General features: G+C 55.4%; 2 protein-coding genes and 1 long non-coding RNA gene across 10 annotated transcripts in view; 2 read left to right on the top strand and 1 right to left on the bottom strand.

The window, feature by feature from the left end:
* Nucleotides 1–488: 488 nt before the first annotated feature.
* Nucleotides 489–2,223, bottom strand: LOC125621034 (uncharacterized). Its single transcript, XR_007352394.2, has 2 exons — nt 1,931–2,223; nt 489–756 (listed from the first exon to the last, which is right to left on the bottom strand). It is a non-coding gene; the product is annotated as an uncharacterized LOC125621034 (long non-coding RNA).
* A 231-nt stretch (nt 2,224–2,454) lies between these two features.
* On the top strand, nt 2,455–15,071 carry TEPSIN (TEPSIN adaptor related protein complex 4 accessory protein). 3 transcript variants are annotated; one of them, XM_048817404.2, is made up of 13 exons: nt 2,455–2,550; nt 3,581–3,653; nt 4,331–4,422; nt 6,646–6,739; nt 7,070–7,137; nt 7,314–7,392; nt 8,398–8,469; nt 9,521–9,724; nt 10,258–10,432; nt 11,063–11,164; nt 11,612–11,690; nt 12,258–12,392; nt 12,977–15,071. In XM_048817404.2, the coding sequence occupies exons 1-13, from the start codon at nt 2,509–2,511 to the stop codon at nt 13,586–13,588; spliced, it is 1,827 nt and encodes a 608-aa protein (XP_048673361.1). In that variant the 5' UTR covers nt 2,455–2,508; the 3' UTR covers nt 13,589–15,071. The 3 variants fall into 3 exon arrangements, with proteins under 3 accessions (XP_048673361.1, XP_048673365.1, XP_048673364.1); XM_048817408.2 differs by lacking the exon at nt 9,521–9,724; XM_048817407.2 differs by lacking the exon at nt 11,063–11,164.
* A 4,274-nt stretch (nt 15,072–19,345) lies between these two features.
* The window catches only part of CEP131 (centrosomal protein 131), a 28,836-nt gene continuing 23,959 nt past the window's right edge, over nt 19,346–24,222 (top strand). For all 6 annotated transcript variants that reach the window (XM_048817342.2, XM_048817340.2, XM_048817341.2 and 3 more), the window contains exons 1-3: nt 19,346–19,841; nt 21,860–22,077; nt 23,491–23,585. In XM_048817342.2, coding sequence (XP_048673299.2) covers nt 21,901–22,077; nt 23,491–23,585 — 272 coding nt within the window. In that variant the 5' untranslated portion in view covers nt 19,346–19,841; nt 21,860–21,900. The remainder of the gene's footprint in view (nt 19,842–21,859; nt 22,078–23,490; nt 23,586–24,222) is intronic.

Raw genomic sequence — 24,222 nt, 5'->3', positions numbered from 1 at the left:
AACTTGGCCCATTTCTCCCCTCCTCTTAGCAGTTTCAGTGCTTAGGTTTTCAAAGCTGCAGTTTGAAAGCCTGTATTCACATGGGAAGTGGAGGTTTAGCAGCAAGGTTCCCAGCTGGAGTGGGGTAGCTCTTTAGCATACCATGGCTTTAGCTGAATTCAAGCATTAGTCATAATATGGGCAGAGATAATGAAATCCTGTGAGCTAAAGCAGAACCCTCTCTCAAGTGACCTATTCTGTATTTCTGCCCACCCTAGCAGTTCCTATGACTGTGTGGGAAGGGGAGATGGAATCCTAAATTCTCCAGACAGCCACATGACAAAAATCTATAACAATAGGGCCATCTGAGAGTAGGCTAAATGTACTGCAGCAAACAAAGGGAGTGTAGCCACTTGTTAGAACAGAAGCTTAGTTTTAGTGCAGTTTTTGCTACCCTTTCCAGACTGCATAGTTAAATTGTAGAATAAAGAGCAGGTCTTAACACTGACTCAGATTTGAGTTTTATTTAAAAAAAGATTCCAAACATCTATTTACATGCATTGTTTGAAACAGCTGAGGGAGGAGGGTGCATGAAAGAGAGTTGATTATTCCATTATTAGGCTCCCATTTCCTTCTGATCTAATTCTAGATTATGCAGATTCTTCTGTCCTGGAACTACTTGATTATAGCTGGACAGACACCAGCCAGGAACTGTAAATCTAGATTCCAGTCCCCCCTGCATTGTTACTAATGCCTTCACTTCATTGTCTTCTTTGCCTGTAAAAAGAAGGGAGTTAGATAAGCTAGGAGGAGGAAGATTGGTGTTTTCTGTTTACAGAATGCAGTTTCTGCTCTGTTGTGAGGACTTTGCCAGATAAGACCCCCCCACCCCTGACCATCAGAAACTATCACCATGGAGGGGGAAACGGCTCCTATCTACTTCTGTACTTCTCCTATCCCATCGTGTCCGAGTGTTTGAACGTTTGTTCATTCTCACAGCTTCCTGGGTCTTGAGGGGCAGCGTCATCTTGTAGCACAGGCTGTAACTTGCTGAGTCACGGCTGAAAATTAACCGATTTCCTGATCCCCCATCTACAGGACTGTCCTTCCCGCGGACAAGACGCGGCAGTGGTCCTGCCTGATGTCTTAGATGTCAGGTGCCCTGGGCAGGAGTCCCAGGGCTGAGAATTACTTCCCCAGGCCCGCGCTTTGTCTACGGCACTGCCCCCAAGACGGTCCGAGCACGATAGCGCTGGAGCCGCCAGAAGGGCCCCCCCTCCCCGTTACCCTGCGGGCAGCTCGTCCCGGCAACCTACCGCCTGGGCGCAGCACCGCCTCAGCGCCTCGAACTCCCTGGCGCACGCGCCCCTCCGCAGCGCGGCCTGGCCGGGCCCCGTCGCAGCGACGCACCGCCCGTAGGCGGCTGCCTGGAACCAGAGGGAGCCGTAGGAGCCGCCGCCCCCGGCAGGCGGAACCGGCGGGGTCAGAGCCCCGCAGCGCCGGGAGGGGACCAGAGGAGGGGGCCGCCGCTCTCCTCCCCCCCCCCCCGTCCGGGCCCGGGCCGCCGCTCTCCCTCCTCCTCCCCACCTCCCCCCGTCCGGGCCCGGGCCGCCGCCGCTCTCCCTCCTCCTCCTCCTCCCCACCTCCCCCCGTCCGGGCCCGGGCCGCCACCGCTCTCCCTCCTCCTCCTCCTCCTCCTCCTCCCCCCGCCCGGGCCGCCGCCGCTCTCCCCCCCCCTCCTCCTCCTCCTCCTCCTCCTCCCCCCGCCTGGGCCTGGGGCCCTGGCCGCCCCCCCCCCCCGCCCCGCCCCGCCCGGGCTGTGACCACCGTCCCCCCCGGCCCGGCCCGGCCCGGCCCGTGACCACCGTCCCCCCGCCGGCCCGGCCCGCTGGGGCTGAGCCGGGCCCGGGGCGAGCAGCGGCCTGCAGGGGCTGGGGAGGCCCCGCCCCACCTGGTCCCGACATCCCGCCAGCAGCTCGGGGAAACGCCGCAGCCGCTCCCGGGCTCGCAGCCAGACCCCCTGGCCGGACATGGCAAGTCCCTACTCGCTGGGCGCCGCCATGATGGGCCGGGCTCCGGTAGGCTCCTTTCGCTGCTCCTCAAGCCTCCTAGCGCTCTCCCATTGGGCACGGCTATCCACGTGCCACTGCTGTGCTCTGAGAGGTGCAGCGTCCTGTCCATCAGACCGCCCTAGGCTCTGGATTGGTTCCAACTAAACACCGCCCCATCTCGCTTTCTCGTAGCCCTCTCCTACCCTGCCGAGGCTTTGCATTGGTTACGAATAACGCCCACCTTCCTTGTTCCTTCTGATTGGTCCCTTTTCCGACACGGGGGGCTTCTGATTGGACGAGCTGCCGGTTATTTACTTCCCTCTTCTCGTGCCTGCGCAGCTGGCGTCAGTCGCTTCCCCTTCGGGTCCCACCCTCCTCTGGCGCTGATTGGCTGAGCTGGGAGAAAGTCGCGCTCTAATTGGCGGGCAGGGTAGTCTTGGGGCGGGAAGACGAGGGCGGGACGGGTGCAGAGAGAATCATGGCGGTGCCGCTGCGAGACCGGTTGGGCTTCCTGAGCCGGGTACGGGGGCCGGGCTGGGGGCTGGCCTCAGTCGCCTTAGGGGACCACAGGTCTGGGGCTGGGCTAGGGAAGAATCGCGCGCGGGGGGTCCTGAGCTGTGATGTCACCACGTTCGCGTGACGTCACCGCGACCCCAAGCTTATATGACGTCATTCCCCACGACGGTGATGTGACGTCACTGCACTCGTCGTCCTCCCCCCCCCCCCCGGCTGCAGTGATGTCACCACCCCTGCTGTTGGTGGCGCTCGTGCTGCCCTGGCCCCCCCAGTGGCAGCCTGAAATGGAGCCTGCTGAGTTCAGGATCCCGGTGTGGGAGGGCGAAGGGGCATGCTGCGTCCTCCCGGGCTTTCCCTGTGCGGCCAGGCACTGAGCGTGGGAAGTCTCTGGTCCAGGGCCCGCGTGACCCGCCCGGTGGTGCTGGGACAAGAGGGGGTCTGTCCAGACTTTGCCCATCTGAGAGACTGTGTTGGCAACTTGCCTGGACCTACAGCAACGAGCCCCTAGTGGAGGAGACGGCAGCTGCTTTCACCCGGGGTGGGAGCTTGGAGGTGACCTAGGCCCAGCATGCGATGCTCCCTCTGGGTCTGAGTGGCAGAGCCTGGGACCTGGCGTCTCCCTGGAGCCAGGCTTTGACCAACGTTTCTCTAGGCTTCACATCTCGTAGGGTGCGGTGTACCACGTCCTTCCCAGACCAGCTATCCTAGCTTCCCTAGGAGGCAGCTAATGATGGCAGCAGAGAGCTGAGGGAGTTGCTTGTCCCCAGGACTGTGCTGTGAGGGGCGTGGAGGTTCTCTTATGTCTCGGTTGGATCGTGGGGACAGTCCCTTCAGCACATGGACAGTGCGCACTGGAGTTGTGGGCGTGTGGGGGGGATGGGACGGGAGCAGATGTTCTGTTCCAGCTGATATCTCGTGCGCCTGGGGACAGTGTTAACAGTTGGGGTGAGATGTCGAAAGGAGGTTTGGTGGTTCCCTGGGATGGGTCTGCCTCTCTACCTCTGATTGGACAGTGTTGGCTTGGTCTCTTTCAGCTGCCCACTCTGATGAAATGCACCTCGGATGACGACGTCCCATGCCCTGGGTACCTGTTTGAGGAAATTGCAAGTATCCTTTATTCCCAGTGTAAGGCTGGGAATGCAGAGTTGGAGCTGTGTGCGAGAGAGTTGCTATAAGAGATTGTCATAGGTTTCAAGGCTAGTGTCAGATATTTCCATTGCCTGGGTAATAGTTACTAAAAGCAGGGATCACTAGCGCTGTGGAATCACACTCCATGGTGAGAGTGTGGACTAGTGGTTAGAGCGGGAGCGGTGGGGTGGCAGTCTGATACTCCACCTCCCTGTGCCTCAGCTGTCAGCCTTAGGAGAGAAATCAGGCCTGACTCTCTTCCTGGGGTACTGAGAGATGGATGGATGTGTGCAGAGTGCTCTGAGGTCTTTGGGTGCAAGGAGAAGAGAATCTAGAGGGACTGTTCTGTTGTGAATCCCAGCTGGAGGAGGCAGGTGCAGCAGGTTTAAGACCCTGGTATTTTGGGGAGTGGAGGAGTACTATGCCATAGGGTGAGTGGGGCAGGGGTTCAGTGAGGCGGAAGAGGGGAGGGGAGACCTGCTGCTCTTTGTTTAGCTGTGATGAGGCTGCATTAGCAGCGATCAAGGAGTGGGAATGGCTCAGGGACTGGCAGGATCCTTTGACCCTTGGAGTCCTCAGCCTTTAACCTGACATCGGCTGCTCATTAGTAATAAGACTGGAGTGAGCGTCACTTCCCTAACACTGCACCCTCCCAGAGATCTCCCACGACTCCCCAGGGAGCAGCCAGTGCCTCCTGGAGCACCTCCTGAACCGACTGCAGAATAACTCCTGTCACGTCAAGCTGAAGGTAACTGGACAGCTGGGCACTGTCAGGGGGAGCGCAGCACCAGGGGCCATCCTTAGGGTGCAGGCAGAAGGTAGGCAAGAGCTCAAGGGTGCTGGGACCGCCATAAGAATGGCCCTACTGGGTCAGACCAAAGGTCCATCTAGCACAGTATCCTGTCTTCCGACAGTGGCCAGTGCCAGGTGCCCCAGACTGAATGAACAGAACAGGGAATCATCAAGTGATCCATCGCCTTGTTGCCCATTCCCAGCTTCTGGCAAACAGAGGCTAGGGACACCATCTTTGCCCATCTTGGCTAATAGCCATTGATGGACCTATCCTCCATGAACTTATCTAGTTCTTTTTTGAACCCTGTTATAGTCTTGGCCTTCACAACATCCTCTGGCAAAGAGTTCCACAGGCTGACTGTGTGTTGTGTGAAAAAATACTTCCTTTTGTTTGTTTTAAACTTGCTGTCGTAATTTCATTTTGTGACCCCTAGTTCATGTGTTATGAGAAGGAGTAAATAACACTTCCTTATTTACTTTCTCCACACCAGTCATGATTTTATAGACCTCTATCATATCCCCCTTTAGTCGTCTCTTTTCCAAGCAGAAAAGTCCCAATCTTATTAATCTCTCCTCATATGTCAGCCGTTCCAGACCCCTCATAATTTTTGTTGCCCTTTTCTGAACCTTTTCCAATTCCGATACATCTTTTTTGAGATGGGGTGACCACATCTGCACGCAGTATTCAAGATGTGGGCATCCCATGGATTTTATAACGAGGCAATAGGATATTTTCTGTCGTATTATCAATCCCTTTCTTAATGATTCCCAACATTGTGTTCAGTTTTTTGACTGCCGCTGCACATTGAGTGGATGTTTTCAGAGAACTAGCCATAATGATGCCGAGATCTCTTCCTTGAATGGTAACAGCTAATTTAGACCCCATCATTTTACATGTATAGTTAAGATTGTTTTCCAATGTGTATTACTTTGCATTTATCAACATTGAATTTCATCTGCCATTTTGTTGCCCAGTCACCCAGTTTTGTGAGATCCTTTTGAAGCTCTTCGCAATCTGCCTGGGACTTAACTATCTTGAGTAGTTTTGTATCATCTGTAAATTTTGCCACCTCACTGCTTACCCCTTTTTTAGATCATTTATGAGTATGTTAAATAGGACTGGTCCCAGTATAGACCCCTGGCAGACTCCACTATTTACCTTTCTCAGTTGTGAAAACTGACCATTTATTCCTACCCTTCATTTCCTATCTTTTAACCAGTTACCAATGTGTGAGAGGACCTTCCCACTTATCCCATGACTGCTTACTTTGCTTAAGAGCCTTTGGTTGTGGACCTTGTCAAAGGCTTTCTGAAAATCTAAGTACACTATATCCACTGGATCCGCCTTGTCCACATGCTTGTTGACCCCCTCAAAGAATTCTAGTCGATTGGTGAGGCAGGATTTCCATTTACAAAAACCACGTTGATTCTTCCCCAACAAATTATGTTCATCTCTGTGTCTGACAATTTTGTTCTTTACTATCGTTTCAACCAGTTTGCCCGGTACTGAAGTCAGGCTTACTGGCCTGTAATTGCCGAGGTCACCTCTGGAATCCTTTTAAAAAATTGGTGTCACATTAGCTACCCTCCAGTCACTTGGTACAGAAGCCGATTTAAATGATCGGTTACAGACGACAGTTAGTAGTTCTGCAATTTCAGTTGAGTTGCTTCACAACTCTTGGGTGATACCATCTGCTCTTGGTGCCTTATTGCTGTTTCGTTTATCAATTTGTTTCAAAACCTCCTCTAATGACACCTCAATCTGGGACTGTTCTTCAGATTTGTCACCTAAAAAGGATGGCTCAGGTGTGGGAATCTCCCTCACATCATCAGCCATGAAGTCCAATGCAAAGAATTCATTTAGTTTGTCCACAATGGCCTGTGACCTGAATGTTCCCAGGAAAAGCGGGGACTGAGGCTGAGGCAGGGCTGATCAGCGGGGATGCTGGTGCCAGCACCCCCCTGGTGTAAATGGGGAGGGGCTGGCTTCCGGGCATTCCTAGCGAAGTCTCTGCACTCGCTCCCTCCACCTGGGTCCCCGGCCTGCCAGAGTCTGGATCTGGTGCTTTCCATCACCCCCCAAACAGTTCTGGTCTGGTGAAAGGCAGGCAGCCGAGTGAGTCCCCATGTGTCCAGTTCCAGTGGCCCAGACTCTGCTCAGCCTCTCCTGTGTCTCCAGGTGCTGAAGATTCTGCTGTACATGTGCACGCATGGCTCTTCACAGTTCCTCCAGCAGCTGAAAAGGAATTCCACCTTCATCCAGGAAGCAGCAGGTAACAGGGCATCTGGGCAGCCGTGGGGCTGGGCTGGGGTCAGCGCCATTAGCAGGAGAGAGACCGGCCGAGGGCAGCGCTGTTCCAACCTTGCACTGACTGGGGAAGGCACTGCGGAGGGAAAGGCCGCCAGCCCCAAATCCCACCGGTGCTCTTGATTTCCCTGCTGCCGGCTGTGAGCTTTGTGCAGCCGTCGGGGGGTTCAGGAGTGCGGCTGGTACTGCAGGGTGACGTGTTGACTGCCCGGCACACCCCTCTAGCTGCACCCGGGCTGTGTTAGACCTTACACAGCTGCACTAACCCAGCCCTTCCTCACTCTCTGCCTTCTAGTGTTCGCGGGGCCGCCAGATCCCCTGCACGGCAACAGCTTGTACCAGAAGGTCCGAGCAGCAGCACAGGTGAGTGAGACCCTGCTCCACCCAAGGGACTGACCCTGGGGAGAGGACTCTGCAGGGGTCGGGGGAGTTCAGGGCACCCTCCCGCCCCTGCTCCAAGCACTGGCCAGGGATTTGCTGGAGCTGGCTGGGGGCCCAGTGCTCTCTCACTGCTGTGACCGTCCGTCCTTTCCCTGTAGGACTTGGCCAGTGCTTTATTTTCGGATACCTTGTTGCCCCCGCCCTCTGCTCAGCCCTGCAGGCCACTTCCCCCAACAGGTAAGCACCAGCCCCCTGGTGTGCGCCCTCCCCCCCACCCCCCCACCCCCCCACTCACAGCACTGCTGGGAGGTGCTGAGCTGGCAGCCCTGGAGAAGGGTGCTGGGGGGGGGGGGGGGGAAGAGGCTGATGGCAGCTCCTTATCCTCAGGGCAGGTGCAGCTCAGACAGTAGCAGGGCAAGCTCCCCCCAGTGCTGCTCCTCAATGAGGGGAGTCCTGGGGAGGGGCGTTCGGGCTCCGTGGGCAGTTCACTGGTTCGCCCTGTAACGACCCTGCGCTGCTTTCGCTCCCAATCCTGGGAATCCCACTCGCCAGCGGAGCTGGGGATCGGTCCTTGCCCCTGCATCCTCCCAGCTGGTGGAGCTGCTGTGGCCCCTCTGCAACCCACCCACCCAGGGAGCCTGGGGTGGGAACTCAGGCAGTGCCTCTCGCATGGCAGGACAAATGCATCCTTATTGGGGGCTATGGAGGTGCTGGCAAAACAGGGAAAGCAACGGCCCTTGTGGCTCCTGTCGGGTGGGTGCCATGGGGCTGGGCAGCGACTCACGTCAAACGGAGGGTCAGGAAATGGGGTGGGGGCTGCAAGGGGCATTAGGTGCCCAGCTGCAATGGGGAGTTGGTGGGAGTTGGCACCGGGCTCCCTTCAGCCCCTTGGAAAATGCTACCTCTAAAGGTCACAGAAGCAAGGAGCCCTGCAGCCTTGTGTTCCTGCGGCGGCTGGGTAGGGGCTCCAGGCTGCGCTTGCTGGCCTCCCCAGCACCACGAGCATTTCCCCACCAGGGGGCAGAACCCATTGCTATCCGAATTTGATTTAGAGTTAGACCAAAGTTAGCTGCAGTTGCGGCCTGGCTCTGTGCCCCCTGCAGAACCGGGGCTGGCTGTGTCCAGCCCTTGGGCAGCGGGACGGGCACCCCGAGTGTGGAAATCGGCAAAGGGGGCACAGCATGGGGAGGGGACCCTTGATCTCTCTCTCTCTCTCTCTGAAACGTGCTTTGTCGGTCATAGGAATGGGCTCCCAGCCCAGCCCCTGCAGCTCCTTGCAAGGCTTTGGCTTCACGAGCGAGAGAAGCGGCTCCCGTAAGTGCCGTCCCCAGGGCCCTGCTCCGCGCCACCCCCTCTGCCACCTCTCGGGGGTTTATCCCAAGGCTCCCAACTAGGGTGACCAGATGGGCCAATTTTATGGGGACAGTTCCGATATTTGGGACTCTTTCTTATATAGGTGCCTATTACCCCCACACCCCTTGTCCTGATGTTTCACATTTGCTATCTGGTCACCCTGCTCCCAACAGCTGGTGCTTTTTCTTGCATCCTCCGCTCCTAGGGCCCGGGATAGAGAGGTTCTGCAATCATTTAAAACAGGAAACCAGTTTTTAGCCCTGGTCACGGCAGAGCAAATCTCGCGACCCCAACCCGAATGCCCCCGCGTGTTCACAAACCAAAGGGCAAAGAGCAAGAACCCCACGTTTATTATGTGAAAATAAAGCTCCGGACTTTCCAGCCAAGCTGGTGATTTCTGGGGCCTGGCTCGTGGCTTTTGAACACTCTGGGTTGGCAGCTTTCATGCGCTGCTGAGAGGCCTGGACGGAAGTGCCATAGCCCCAAAGCAGGCACTGCCCAGCCAGCAGCAGTGTGAACTCCCCTGTGCCCAGCCCCTGCCATTGTGCCTTAGCCCCGACCCAGGGTCCCTGGCTGGGGGTGAACGGGCACTTCAGTCTCCCTGGCCCATTCAGTCCTTGGCGTCCCTGCTGAGATGCCTCTTAGGTGCCCAGTTCGTGCCAACTAGCATTGCTCCAAATTGTGCGGGGCAGTTCTAGGCAGCTCCCTAGGGAAGTAGCCGTGGGCATATTTCAGGAGCTCAGGCCTGGTGGGGGCTGGATTCTGAGACCACTTGTTGCCAGGGAGCAGGCAGGGTTGCTGGGCTAGGAGAAGCTCAGGCCTCCCTGAAGCTGGCAGAGGCCCGTCCACCAGCCCAAAGCCCATACAGCCCCTGGCAGGCAACGGGATCCAGCCTAATTCCCCCCCTGCGGGCAGGGTGCCCTAAGGGTGGGTGGCAGCACTGCCCTCGGAGCAGAGGGGGGCTGATCCCTGCACAGAGACTCACGCCCTGGCCTCTCCTGTGCTTGCCCAGCCTCCGCCAGCGAGGCCCTGCTTGCCACCATACAGAAAGCAGCTGAGGTGGTTGCCAGCGCTGTGCTGCCCAGCTCGGAGTTCCCCCCTTCCTGCCCCAGGGAGCTGCAGGACGATGCCTACCAGCCCGTGACGGCACCTTCTCCTGGTAAAAGCTGTGCGGTGCCTCGGAAGCCCCCAGCTGCCGCAGCCCTCAGCATGCGAGGTAGGTGTGTGGGGCTGCGGCGATGGAAAGCAGCTCCCATGGTAGCTCCCGCAGACAGCCCTGGCACGTCATCGCCCCTGCTGAATCAGGGCTCCCGACGCCCCACTCTAAAGATGGACACGTTAGCTTCAGTGACAGAGCTGGGAACAGAACCCAGGAGTCCGGGCCGCCAGTTCCCGGCTCTCGCTGCTGTATGATGCTCCTCCGTGCAGTGGCACTAATGCCTAACGTTCACTGGCTGTTCTCCCTCTCCCCTCCCACCCTTGGGCTCACCGCATGCTCGGCAAATCCTAGGAATTGCCACACTGAAATGCAGCCACCTCTGGGGTGAAACACAGCTGCCATTTAGCAGCACATAACACTGCTCCACAGTCCAGGCCTGGAATAGAAGAGCCCTAGCTCCTATGGCGTGCTAACCATTGCCCGTATGGTGCAGGGGGGGCTGGGTCATGGCAGAGCTGTCTGCCAATCCCTGAAGCAGGCAGGAAGCTCTGGCTCTGGGTGACTCTCTCTTCCTGTTGCCTCTCCTGCAGTGAGTCACCGGCCTGGGCAGGCAGGAGGTGGTTGGGAAGAGACTGACAGTGGGCACAGCTCCCAGAACTCCTCGCAGGAGAACGGGGAGCTGAGCAGGACCTCCGACTCCTGCAGCAAATCAGGCAGCGACAGCCCCCCGGGGGCCAGCAGGGAGCTGGGGAACGTAACTGAGAGGTGAGCCAGAGGGCCCAGGGCTGGGGCCAGGGTGGAGAGAGAGAAGGAGCTCTGAGCTTGTGGCAGGGATGCAGCCGAGGTTAAAACCATCGGGCTCCCCCTTTTCCAGTATCCCTGCAAGTCGCTTAATGCCCCCGCAGCATGGTCTCCTCTCTCGCCGGGCCCTGTTAATTCAATGTCCCCTCTGTGTGCTGGGTCCCCATTTTCCCCCCCCTAGTTTTTCAGCTGCCTGGCTCAGTGCACTGGACGTGGAGGTTCATCCAGCCTGAGCTGCTTCACCCAGTGGGGCCCGTGTCTGGGGGCCCTTTCAGCCCCTCATGGGGGGCGGAGCAAGATGACGGCACTTGGGGCTATTGCGTGGCTGCAGCTGCCTGTGTGCTGGGGCTGGTGGCCAGGGTCAGTGACTTGCCCAGGGCTGGCGTTGGTGCAGCATAGGAACGCGGGAGTGCCTAGCACCCAGGCCTGTGCCCAGCTGCACCTCGCCCTCTCTGTGCCCTGCCATGGGGGGGGGGGTCTTTGAGCTGGCAGGGAAGCCTGCTTGCTGCCCCTCCGAATCGGGGAGCGGGGCCAGGAGTACGTCCTCCCGCGCAGGACAGAGGTAACAGGGCTGGTGTCTCCTCCCCCCGGCAGGGTGGAGGGTGACTGCGTGCAAGAGCTGAGCCTGGTGAGTGAGCTGACCAGGGGCTCCAAGGTCTTCCTGACACGGGAGGAGGCCCAACACTTCATCAAAGAGTAAGAGTTCACCGCGTTCCCTCCTCCACACCCGCAATGGTGCTGCCAGGGCACCGGGCTGTGGGGCAAGGTTGTGTTCCCCATCCCTGCCGGGATGCCAGAGAAGACTAGGCTGGGTGTTCTCCAAAGCCCTCTTGGTCGTAGTGTCCCCTGGGCCCCCTGCCCCTTCCTGGGCTGGCTGATGGGCAGATCCTGCCCTCCCTCTGGATCTGGCCGCAGAGCAGGGAGCCAGGAGTTTAGCCAAGGTGCTGCCCCATACCATTTGCCCTGGAGGGCTCACTCAGTGCCCCCCGAGGTGGTGGGGCAGGAAAGTCCCTGGGGGGCGGGTCTCTGCCATCTCTGCAGCCTTGTCTGGGAGAGGCGGAGGATGCCAAGCCCAACCCTGCATGAGCCTGGGAAGCTGCATCCCGCTTGCTGCCATGACCAGGCGCTGCCCCCTCTCCCCAGGTGCGGGCTGCTGAACTGCGAGGTGGTGCTGGAGCTGCTGAGCCGGACGCTGCAGGACCCCAGCGAGCTCGTCTGCATGGTGGGTGCGCGGGGGAGACGCTGCATCCACCCAGCTCACACGTGCTCTGCGGCTCCTGCAGGCCCAGGCAGACGGCAGTTTGGACGGGGCCCGCTGAGCAGCCCGAGAAGCCTCAGGAGTGTGGAGGGGCTCCCTGGCTTCCCCGTGGGAGGAGGTGGCTCGGGAAACGAGCCCGTTTGGGTCACACTGGGATCTAGAGCGGGTCAGCAGTGGCTGTGAGCTGATTCATGCCCCCATCTGCCTGCACTGCTGGGGCACAGCCCAGTCCCTAGTGGGAAAGGGCTCCCATGGCAAAAGCTCCAGCACCCCTTGCCCCATGGATGGGCACTGAGTGACTGGGCCCTGGAGCTAGTCCTGCCTGGGCTGGGCTGGGGAAACTTGCTCTGCTGCTGCTGTTGGGCCCTGGGTAATCAGGAAGCCCCAGCTCCGCAGGCAGTTGCCCTGGTGCGTGTCATGGCACTAAAGCCATCTCCCTGGGCTAGGGCTGTGGGCTCGGACGAGCTGCCGGCAGCTGCAGTGTCGGCTTAAATCCTGTCTTCTGACCCTGCTCTCTTCTGTCCTTGCCAGAGGTCCATGTGTGCCATATCCTCCCTCCTGTGCTCCGACCTGCTGGCCCATGAGCAGATCTTTATGATTACCCGGCAACACCTGCAGCAGCTCAGCCAAAGAAGCCCTGGGCCCGTGGCCAACAAAGCAACAAAGGTGACTCCTGTGTCTGTCTCACACCCTAGCACAGCCTGCGAGCCTGAGGGACTGGCTCTGTGCTGCCCGGCCAGACCCAGCTACATCCTCCCTGCCTTGGAGCAGGGAGCACAAAAGGGTGGAGGGTCATTCCCACCCCCAGTCCTGGGCTGAACTTTGCTCCTAGAGGAGATAACAACATGCTTCAGGGCACCAGCTGGCGGCTGCACAGGTCAGGAAGGAAGGAATGTTCTCTCCTCTGCAATGAAATATTGCACAATAGGCCAGGTACGTTATGGCTGGTGATCCCCCTGCAAAGCATCAGGTATTGAATCCTGCCAGGCAGGATACCAGTTTGATGTCTGATCTACTGTGCATGGCACACCCCACACTCCTCCAGCACTCCCTGTGTTAGTGCCAGGCAGTGGGGGGCAGCATAAAAGGGCTCCCCAAAATCCCATCCAGCCCCCATCAGGAGCAGGCTGGCAGGGGCCAGCTGTCTGTTGCTGGCCTCTGAAGGCTGCCCCCTTGTGAAGGGGTTAGTGGCAGGGCAGGCCCGCCGTGCTGCACTGACTCCTTGCTTTGTTCCTCCCTTTCCCTGCCAGCTCCTGAGGCAGTTTGAGGCTTTGTGCAGGAGCTGCTCATCTCCCAAGAGATCACAGCTGGACATGGATCCCTCTACTCCTGCCAGGGGCGCCCCACAGCACACGTGTGACTTGCTGACAGACCTCATGCCTCTGGCAGGAGAGACCGTTCTCAAACCCGTGAGCTTAGCTCCTTTCCTCTCGGAGACATGTAAATCCCCAGCATTCGATGTGCATCCTGCAGCTGTGCCCGCCCCTGAGGGAGAGCAGGGCACAGAAGCGGAGATCTGTGAGCAGTTTGGGGCTGTTGCATCAGGCGGTCGGTGCCAGCAGGAGGTGGAGTGCAGACTAATGGGGCCTGAGCCCCAGCTGGATGCTGCCCAGATGGATTCTGGGCCCACACAGATGCTGCATGGCAGGCAGGGGGCAGCCGCACCCCCTCAGAGCCTCTCCCTGTTCGCTGGCATGGAGCTGGTGGCCCTTCCAGGCACAGCAGTAGCCAACTCTGGTGGAGAGGAATGTGCCTCTCGTGTTCCAAGGACACTGCCCTGCACTGGGACTGCCAGCACCAAGGCTCATAGGGGCTCCAAGGGCAGCAGGGAACCTTCTGCGTTCTCCTTCCTCAATATGTAGCAGCTGGGGCAGCAGGATGCTGAGGAACTGGGGTCTCGTTTGCTGCGTGTCACTGCTAGGCCAGCACTACAGGGACACTGACTGGCACTACAGGGGCACTGGCTGCTCAGCTCAAAGCGAGGTCTCTGTTCCTTGCTGGTGCTGCCAAGTCCACATCCTGCTGAAGGGGGCTGGCAGGGCCAGTGCTGCTGGGGAGTATCGCGGTGGGGCACAATGAGGAAATGGAGTCCCCAGTTGCTCCCTTCAGTTTGATCCCTGGGGGTGCCCTAGAAAAATCCATGAGCAACCCTACAAAAACAATCCAGCTTGATCCCACCTGTGGGGGGAAAGAGGGAATGCGTCCACGACAGCCAGTTCCAGGCTGCCAAAGTGGGGGGAGGGAGGGAGGATGAGAGTCCCCTTGACTGTACCCCCATGTTAAGGTTGTGCTACAGGGTTAAGGCTTATCATATGTCCTTGGCTGCTCTGGCCTCCTGCTCAGGTCATCCATCAGTGGTAGTCTGCAACACTGCTCAGACCAGGGCCTGGGGCACGCTGGGGAGGGAGGGGCAGTGAGTCCATATGGACTCAACCTCTTGTGCTCTGCCTCGGCCTGTGTGAATGAATGTACTAGTAACTGGCTCAATCACTTAACACATACGTGTGTGTTGCGGGGGGGGGTGTTAATGGTACCTTGGAAGGTCCAAGGATGCTGGCTGCCTTTCCCCAGCATAGCACCCACTCAGCCCCATTGCTACTGGGGGAGGGAGGCTCAGTACAGCAGTCTGGAAGCCAGCTTTCCAAAGATCGTTTCAAGGAAGGTGACGCTTTAGCCACCTCAGTTGAAACCACGTGCCCTGCGGGCTTTGGCTGAGCTGCTGCGGGAATCTGTTTGAGGTGGGTTTGGTTTTCCTACTGAGGATCTGATATTGTAGCTACTGAGCTCTTGCCAAATCCTACTGGGCAAAGGGAAGCCAAATTACAGGCACAGGCTGTCTTGGGCAGCAGATTGGCATTTTTTTAGCGTTCACACTTCACACTCGAGTCCATTTTGCTGTGAGAATTGGTTATGTACAAGTCTGTGTGTTGTCCTTGGGCTTATGACATCCAAACCAGCCCACCTGTCCCCTTTGGGCAAATTTGCAACAGGCAAGTTAAAAATCCCTGGGGAAAATCCCTTTCTAGCAATGTCTGATCTGTCCCACAAAAGGGCAGAACTGTGGCAGGGGGCTCCTGCTGTGTGCAAATCACAACCTGCAGCCAGGTCTCTGCTCTCCTACAACATGTTACCATTGCACATCCCTATCTCCCGTCAGCCGATCAAACTCATGCCAGTGTTCTTTTCTCCTGCAACCTGTCTGTGGTCTTAGGGCTGGGAGGAGGGAAGGGACCATTGTCCAAAAAGCCTCCTGGGAGGACGCTCCATGTTTACAGAGCGTGTGTGTGGGAGGGGGTTGCTAATATGACTTTATTAAACACTAAGTTGTGTATATTTAAAGTTCAACTAAGTCTCTTGTTTTGAGGTACAAAGTGTGCTTAGTTATTGCCTGTGTCTCACGTGAAATCTGGGTTCTGCTTCAGCGCACGCTGGGATGGCTTTCCTGGCCTAAGCAGTGATGGGTGACCTCACAGGAGCAAGCAGCTACAGGCTGAAATGTAACCAAATCCCCTGCTAGGGTCTGAGAGGACTCTTCTTCTCCAGTTCCAGAGGTACATAATCTGCTGAGCATCCATATGGTTCAGATTTCCCTGTTCAAGCAGCTGGCTTCTAGCTTGCTTACGCTGAAGGGCTGTTATCCTATGGGAAAGCCTGTAAATTTCCCTCTTCCTGCAGCTTTTGCCACCTCACACTCAGCATACCCTGGCAGGGTTGCCTTCCAGGGCACAGCTGTGCCAGCAGGGTGCAATCAGGAGGGCAGATAGTCTGTATTTCTTTAACAAGGCCCAGAACTGGGGCATAATGATCCCTAAATTCGTGCTCCCTGCCGCTCTCCAGAGGAACTAGGTTTGCTATGCACAATTAGGTTTGAAATCATTGAATTGTGGAAAGCTTTCTATTTCCTCTTGAGAACTGGCTGCTGACATATAAATAGTCCCCTGGCATTCCTTCAGGTAGGCTCTGTGAAACCTGGCCCTCTGCCACCCACCATGTCGGTGTGGGGAGGGGGCATTGTGGGCAGCATCTGTAGTAACTGTGTGGTGTCTGTCTGTTGAACTAACCTGTCCGGCTGGCAGACCTCAGAGCACCTGACCTCACAGTGCATCCTAGAGTTGCAGACCCGTGTCTGTACATCAGGCTTTTCCCATGAATTACTGCTCAGGCCTGGTACCATTTCAGAAAAGCCCCAAAGCAACCCAGTTCTCTGCATCAACAGACCCAGTAAAGGTGCTGCATTGATACAAGTGAATCCATCCACCAGCCAGGCTTTTATATAGGGTCCATCACCCCAGTATTTGACAAGGAAGCTGCCAATGATAGTCCGATAAGTGGGGATGGGAAAACAGACTCTCGCCTCAGACTTTTGGCAATAATTTACAATTTGCCACATAAGTGCCAGGATATTGGCAGGAGGAGATTCCTTCTAACTACAACACAGGCTGATTTTACCCTGCTTTACTTGTTCCCTTTGATGTAGGGACTCCTGAGTAAAAATTACATGTAAAAAGTCTGGTCAATAGTGCTCGAGATTATTACATGGGATGTTTTAGCCTCAGATTTGCTTTTAATCACTTCTGCTTTGCTTGCTTCATACATTTCACCCAGGCCCAGGTAAGCCTTTTTGCTGACGATGGCACGTGGAGAGTCATACAGCATCTCTTAAATTTGGAGAGGTGGGGATGGAGTTTAAATTATAAACATTTTTAAATAGGGAAGTTTCTATTTAAAAAAAATCCCTCTCACCTACTGGAAGGCAGTTCTGCCTTCTTATTCTGGAACCTCAGCATGGTAGTGGAGAGCGAGTGTGGGAAGAATTGAGTCCATGCAGGCAACAAGATGAACACAGAAGGCTTCTGTTGTGCTGTGCAGCACCATGCTCTTGTCTCTTTCATTCCCCAAATGAGCAGAGGAGTCCACCCGATTGGCTTATCAGTGTAAAGCCCCCAGCGGGCAATTGCTAGAGAACTTCAAAACAATGCTAACCCTGCTCTGGATGGTCACAAAAGCCCCAGTTCAGTCCCATTATCTTGAATCAGGGACACATCTGGTGCAATGGCTTGTGCTGACTCAGAGGGACACTTTATATCCCACCCAAGCCCCAGAGCCAGCTTTTCTGAATGGGGTGTAGTGTTTTGAAATGTTATACACAAGAGCCCAGAAAGGGGTTGTGATTCAGGAAAGTTTGGCAACCAACTGCAGTAGTGCAAAGCTGCTGTTTGCTTTGTGCCCATTGGAACAGTCACATCTCCAATTTTCTGTTTTGAAACAAAATAAAACCTCGTCTGAAGCTGTCGTCATGTTCGAGAACCTCAAAGCCCCCAGGGTTTTCTTTAGCAAATCTGAAATGTTGAAAAGACACGCTAACCACCTTTGTGTCTGCATGAAGCTGAGCCAATGAATCCAGAGCTCTGCATGTTTCCTAACATGCCTGCCGCTGCAGGATCCAGGGGGTTTATCTCAGGATGAGAAATAGTTAGAGATTCTGAGGGCTCTAAAAGTCTACTTGATGTACATTTTCTTGTTTTAGATATGAAGGCAGCTACTTAACTCTTCTAGCACTCATCCCAGATGAGGCAGGGATCATCTTTGCGTTCTGTGTTTGTATACTGCCTAGCAGAATGGGGTCATGGGCTGTGTCCGAGACCCCTAGGCATTACCATCATATACCTAATGAATAATGTACCACGCCTAGCACAAAGGGGTCTGGGCCATGACTGACTCCTAGGCATTGTGCTGTACAAATAGTACTTAGTAATAATAGCAACCCATAACACGTCTACATGTTAGGAGCACTCCCCAATGTGCCAACATCTTCATGGGTCAACTTGAAGAATTTCTGGACAAATACTCCATGAAACCAGTGACACAGCTGAGATACACGGGTGATATTTTCATTCTCTGGACAGATGACCTAAACTCCCTCATAGATTTCCACATCAAACAAACTCTTGATGTACCAGCATCAACCTTCTGGACACCACAATCAGCTTCAACAATGGGACAGACAGCTATGGACAAGAAACTCACCGATCACTAGGTTTCCCATCACAGATCCAGCAGCCACACCAGTCGCACCAAGGAATCTGTTCTCTGCAGCCAGGTGCGTGGATAGCGCAGCCTGTGTGCCGAGGAGAAAGGCCGGGGCCCAAACCGCATCACACATAAACCCAAATGAGGCCACTCTTCTCCAAACGAGGCCACTCCACCTGAGAAGCGGATTGCATCATGGAACGGGCACCTGAATACCTCAGAGAGCCTGCTTCAGTATGGAGATAAATCCCCCCTGATCCCGCACCCCTCCTCGCCACCCCCACTGGACCTGCACAGGGCATCATCAACCTACACCCCATGCTCCATGGGGACCCCAATGAGATGGCTGCCCCCAGCCCCTCTTCTGGCTGCCCCATCCTGCCCTACCCCTCCTAACCTCATCCCCCTGTGCCACTCTCATCCTACCCAGCCCCGCCTCGCCCCCACCCCTCCTCACTCTACTCCCCCCCCACTCTACTCCTTCTCACTGGTGTCTCTCCTCACCCCACACCTCATCCCACTCCCCCTCACCCCACACCCTGCCCGGCCCCTCCTCACCCCCTGCCTTGCCCCTCTTCGCCCTACACCCTACCCCACTCCCGCCTGGCCCTACCCTACCCTGCCCTGCCCTGCCCTGCCCCTCCTCACTCCATCCCACCCATAGCCCCACGCCTCCTCACCCCATGCCACACCCTGCCTGGCCCCTCCTCACTCTTGTCTCTCCTCACCCCACACCTCATCCCCCTGCCCGGCCCCTCCTCACCCTCTGCCCACCCCACCTCGTCTGGCCCCTTCTCACTCCCTGCCCCGCCTTACTCCACTCCCCTCCGTGCCCCGCCCCTCCCCACCCGGCCCCGCCCCCGACGAGGCCCAGCCGCCGCAGGGAGCCAGAGCCCCGCTAGGCCCCGCAGCGCCCCCTGGCGGGCCCTGCAGCCCGCGCTCCTGCCCCAGTCCGGCCTGGCGACCCCTCCCCCCGGCTGCCGTCTCAACCGAACTCTCTCCCGCGATGCGACGGGCAGCCAAGCCGCCCAGTGAGAGACCAGTGTCTCCATAGCGAGCCAATGGCGTGGCTGGGGAGGCGGGCTCGCGCCCCGCCTGGGTTAGGCTGTTCTTGGGCCGGTTACTGGCGTCCGCGTCTGGCCCCTCGTTTGTTGCGCGGGGTGGGCACGGCCCGAGGGACCCTTCCCACAATGCCCCTGGCTGGGGGGCCTGGGTAGGGGCGGCGGGGCCCCATAGCTCCTGCTGGTGGGGGGGGGACCCCGGCCCCCGGCCCCATAGCCCCTGTTGGGGGGAGGAAGGCGGAGGGCCCCATAGCTCCTGCTGGTGGGGGGGGGACCCCGGCCCCCGGCCCCAGAGCCCCTGTTGGGGGGAGGAAGGCGGAGGGCCCCATAGCTCCTGCTGGTGGTAGGGGGGACCCCAGCCCCATAGCTCCTGTGGGGGCGGGGGTAGCAGGCCCCAGAGCCCCTGCTGGGGGGAGGAAGGCGGAGGGCCCCATAGCTCCTGTTGGTGGTGGGGGGGACCCCGGCCCCATAGCTCCTGTTGGTGGTGGTGGGGACCCCGGCCCCATAGCCCCTGCTGGGGGGTGGCAGGCCCCAGAGCCCCTGCTGGGGGGAGGAAGGCGGAGGGCCCCATAGCTCCTGTTGGTGGTGGGGGGGACCCCGGCCCCATTGCCCCTGCTGGGGGGTGGCAGGCCCCAGAGCTCCTGCTGGGGGGTACCAGGCTGTGTCCAGCTCCTGAGCCCTCCAGAAATTTTTTAAACTCCCATGTTTTAAAATCACTGTTGGGGACCCTTAATTCCCGAGTCACCTAGGGGAGGGTCCCCATCCTACCAGCGGCTTTGCAGCCCCCCCTTTCTCTAGTGTAGGGGGAGCTCAGGGTTAGTCTCCAGGAGAGAGGGGCTGTAACAGGGTCCCAGGCCTGGACTCCTCTCCGCTGCTGGAGCGTCCTTATAAGCACTGGAGTCTTTAGTTGCCTTTTTCTCTCAAGCACCCCCCCACCCCCAAATAATAATAATAATAGATGCTGGGAAAACAGCCCTAAATACAGGTGTTCCCAGTGCACTGTGACGGCTGGACGTTCAGGCAGGTAAGGAACCCCCTTTGTATTCATATTCATCCCCTTTGGTTTGTTTGCGCATGGAGGTACCTGAGTGCTGGCCATGCGTGAGTGATGTTTTGCCAACAAACTTTTAGTTTTTCTTTTTAACTCCTCGTGTGAGGATTTTCCTCTGGCTGGGGATGTGAAAGGAGCAATCCTGGCCCAATGCAAACCTGCCCTGCCACTGCACCTGAGAGGGGTCTGGCATAGGAAAAGGAGCTTTTGGAATAAGAATGCTGATGTTATAGGGCAGTGGTTCTCAAATTTTTGTATTGGTGACTCCTTTTGCACAGCAAGCCTATGAGTACGACCACCCTTAAATTAAAGGTTTCAGAGTAACAGCCGTGTTAGTCTGTATTCGCAAAAAGAAAAGGAGTACTTGTGGCACCTTAGAGACGAACCAATTTATTTGAGCATAAGCTTTCGTGAGCTACAGCTCACTGACGAAAGCTTATGCTCAAATAAATTGGTTCGTCTCTAAGGTGCCACAAGTACTCCTTTCCTTAAATTAAAAACACTATTATAAATGCTGGAGGCAAAGCAGGGTTTGGGGATGAAGTCTGACAGCTCGTGACCCCCTGATGTAATAACTTTGTGACCCCCTGAAGGGTCACAACCCCCAGTTTGAGAACCCCTGTTATAGCGCTTCAGCTAATGGCCAGTTACAGTCAAGTGGCCTTTAGATTGCAGAGCAGGCCTTGCTAACGGGTGGTTATTTTATAGCACTCACAAGTGTACTGAGCACCTCATAATGCAAATAAGGAGACATGGTCCCTGTCTCGAAGGCTTACAGTATACAGCCCTAACCCTGCAATTGCTTCTGCTGTACCTGTGTGGAACCTGGAGCAAACCTTTTGATTTTATTAGTTTTTTAGTATAGATAACCTAAATATACATTTCTCTGATCAAATATCTACCTAACTCCCAAGCCCAGTGCTAGCTGCGGCTGTGACCCATCTTCCTGGTGTGAGTTTGGTGGTTTCCATAGAGAGCCCTTTGTTTGTTCTTATTTCTTGTGCCAAGGGAATTGCAAATGTCTTTGGAAAGAGCTTAGGTATGTTTGTGATGTGAGGCCAGACAGCTGCAATTCTTGGGGAGAGAGGGGAAAACTTTCTTCCATTTCAACTGCTTCCCAGGACATTTATTACTATTTAAAGAAATAAAACAACATAGCAGAGTAATTGTGAAACTGCTTTGAGGCCGTGGAGGTTGGAAAGGAGCCAGCAAGGTCCTTGGGAACTGGGCTTTGCTACGCAAAAGGAAGAAGGGGGCAGAATTAAGTTAAGGTTGGAGGGTGCAGTGTGTTAACTTGGTCTCACACGCCCTCAAAACCTTCTTTGAAAGGATATGACCTCCGTGCATTCCTGGCTAGAAGTGAGTGACAAAAGTTGTGTTAATTCATGCATCTCACAACCCTTCTCAACACACTCCAGTTGCAACTTGTAAAATCTGAATGAAACGCGTTTGAGGTGCGGGATGATGTCTGAACTGAAAGAACCCTCTTGGACACAGTATGGTGTAGTGGGCTGAACTTCAGCTTCCCAGTCTGTCACATGGGCACAGTGATACTTGCCTGCCTGACACAGGTGGGTGTAGGGATTAGTTAGGCCAAAATACCAAGGAAGTGGCCACTGATTTTGGGTACCTTAAATTTTGAGAGTCTAACTTGAGACATGCTGGGTCTGACCTTCAAAGGTGCTGAGTGCCCACAAACCCAGCTGAAGATGCTGAGAGCTGCAGATGCTTAGCAAGACAGGCCTAAGGTGCCTGAAGGTCAAAAATTTTAGGCTACTTCTGCAAATGTTGGTATGGGTGCTTAGCAAGTACTGGCAGGTGCAGAGAGCCAGGCCAAGCAGGGTGTGAGCTGGTGGATATTCAGCCCCTGTGCATTTGGGCTGTTGGGGGAAAGCTGAGAGGCAGATGACTTATCCTGTCGCTGAGCTATGTAGGTGCCACTCACTTGCCACCCGATCCTGGTTGTACTCTTCTGTGCTTCTTCTCCTCAGTCCACTGCAGTTGCAGGATTTGTCACTCTCTCCTCCCCAAAATGAAAAGCACCCGCAGCAGTTCCTCATTCCAAGCCATCAGTGCCAATGGCTTGGACCTGAGTCTAACGGGCCACCCACTGCAAGTCTTGCGGCGGCCGAGCAGCGCCTCTCCAGCTAAGCACATCGCTCGTTCCATCTCTGTCATCACCGAGAGCAAGCCCAGAAGGAATGCTCCGGTGAGTACTGCGTTTGTGGGGTGCTTTCTCCCAAACCCTCCCATCACCAGGAGGACCTGGGCAGAGATTTCAGACTTCTTGATACACTTCTGTTCTCTAGGGGTTGCTTAGTGTTTAACTTCATCCCTTGGGACATGCATTCCCCTTGCTTTTGCTCTCTGAGCAGAAGTTAGGTGTGTGTTTTGGGATGGGGGGATCCACAAAGGGCCTGTTGTTGTTTTATGAAGCACCATTGCTAGGCATTTTTATTCTAAAATTCCCTAGTTCTTTGGGAGGAATTTGCTTTGCTGAGTCCATCCCAGCATTCTGTGCCCATGCTTCTCTTTAGAGAGTTATTGTTGGGTTTTGTAACAAGCTGCTGGAGATGCCCAGACCTCTGAGCCACTGTGTTCCCTCTCTGCCTTTGCAAGAGTGAGCTTTGCTGGTGAATTAGACTGTGTGTCAGCTCCCTGCCATGCCAGTCTGTCTTCCTCACCAGCAAACTTCTCAGGGCTCTCCTAGCCCAGTCCTTGCCAGCGGGTAACATAACAATCAGTGAACTCCAGCCCCCAGGCTCCTCAGAGAGATTTCTTGGCAGTGCACAGCCGCTACCCTTGTGCTTTCACAGAAGGCATTCAGTTTGCTGCTCTGTTAGAGTCAGACCATCACAGCTTATCAATATAACGGAGGTAAATGTTCCCGTCCCTTCAATCATAGCACCAAAGGGGGTTAGAGTAAAAGTAAAACAAGTTAATTAACGAGAGAGCATGGATTAAGTGATACCAAGTAAAAGAGAGAGAGGTCAAGACGGTTACAAGCAAATGAAAGTGAAAACACGCATCTCAAGGTCTAAAACTTAATCTAGCAAGATGGTTTCTTTTACCCCCAGTCTCCTTTTGAGCTTTTAACTGGCTGGCCTGGGCAGGACCTATCACAGAGCAAATCACTTGGTTTCTTTTTCGCCTGAGGTGAAGGATAAAGGTGGAGTCTCTCTCTGTTCCTTATATCCCCAAAGGGATTTCTTCATCTTACCAGGCAGACTTAGTCTCCTGCATCTCTCTAGGGTGCAGGAGCCATGTTAATTTCTGTCCCTTGAGCTTAGGAACAGGATAACCCCCTGCTCCTTTAGCTGAATAGCTTTGTTTACTGCTAATATGTAAATTGAGGTAAACCCACATTCCTTTGTGTAGGACAGACCCATTTATCCCCTTTACCTTGGTTAGGCTGTCTTGTCTTCACCATCATACAGAGAGAATTTGTAACTTCACATATAAAGTCAACATGTGCCTCTCTGATCGTGAGTTTAATATCCAGTGTGGTGTTAGCTTTTATATCATGCCTCACAAGGCGTATTTTGTACAAATATCATTGCAATAGTGTGTAGGGTATGAATAGGGGGTGTCTTGGTCACAGATTTCATTTTCTCCTATGCAGGAAGATGCAGGACTTGGCTGCTCCAGAGCCATTAACAATCTCCGGAGATCAAATAGTACCACCCAGGTCAACCAGCAGGTGAATGGTCCTTTCAGGTAAGGGCTAAAAAAATACCCACCCATCCTGTTTACTAAAAAGCAAGGAAACCCTCTGCATCATGGTCTTGTTAGGCTAACTGGTCAGTGTCTGAGTTCCAGGTACTTCACTTGCGGGAACATGAGGTTAGAATCCAAGGGAGATAGGAAGTATAATTCTGGGGGCCTAAAACCCCTTTCAGAAATGAGCCTCAAGTAAACTGAGTGCCATATTAATTCCAGTAGGCACTGTTGCCCATGCTAATAATCCAACCTGTGCTGCCTAGCACTCATGAGCCACCGTACAATAGCAAATCATTGTGCTTGCAAGGTGGACAAGACACGGAAGGGGACAGCAGACCTGTTGAATTGACCACATCTACTTCCCAACCCTGTGGGTGCTCAGACACTACTGTGATGGGGGGCCTCATAAATAGGTAGCTAGATTTCTTCAGCTCTCAAAAGGGAGAGAGCATCAGGTATTACTATAGGAGAGAAGAAACGACTCCTGTCAACTGCTGTGACCTCCCTGCGGCCTGTCCTCACTCTTCTTGTCTTGCAAGGGGCAGGAGGGCATTATTCTGCTATTTCAGACACTTGACTGCCTCTGATTGGGAAGGGCCATGTCTCCTTTTTGAATGAAATTTGCCCCCAGCCC

This window comes from Caretta caretta, chromosome 14 (assembly GCF_965140235.1).
Source record: "Caretta caretta isolate rCarCar2 chromosome 14, rCarCar1.hap1, whole genome shotgun sequence".
In the NCBI taxonomy this organism is placed as follows: domain Eukaryota; kingdom Metazoa; phylum Chordata; order Testudines; family Cheloniidae; genus Caretta; species Caretta caretta.
Note: the sequence above shows the minus strand (reverse complement) of the source record. Positions and strands in the feature narration are given on the sequence as shown.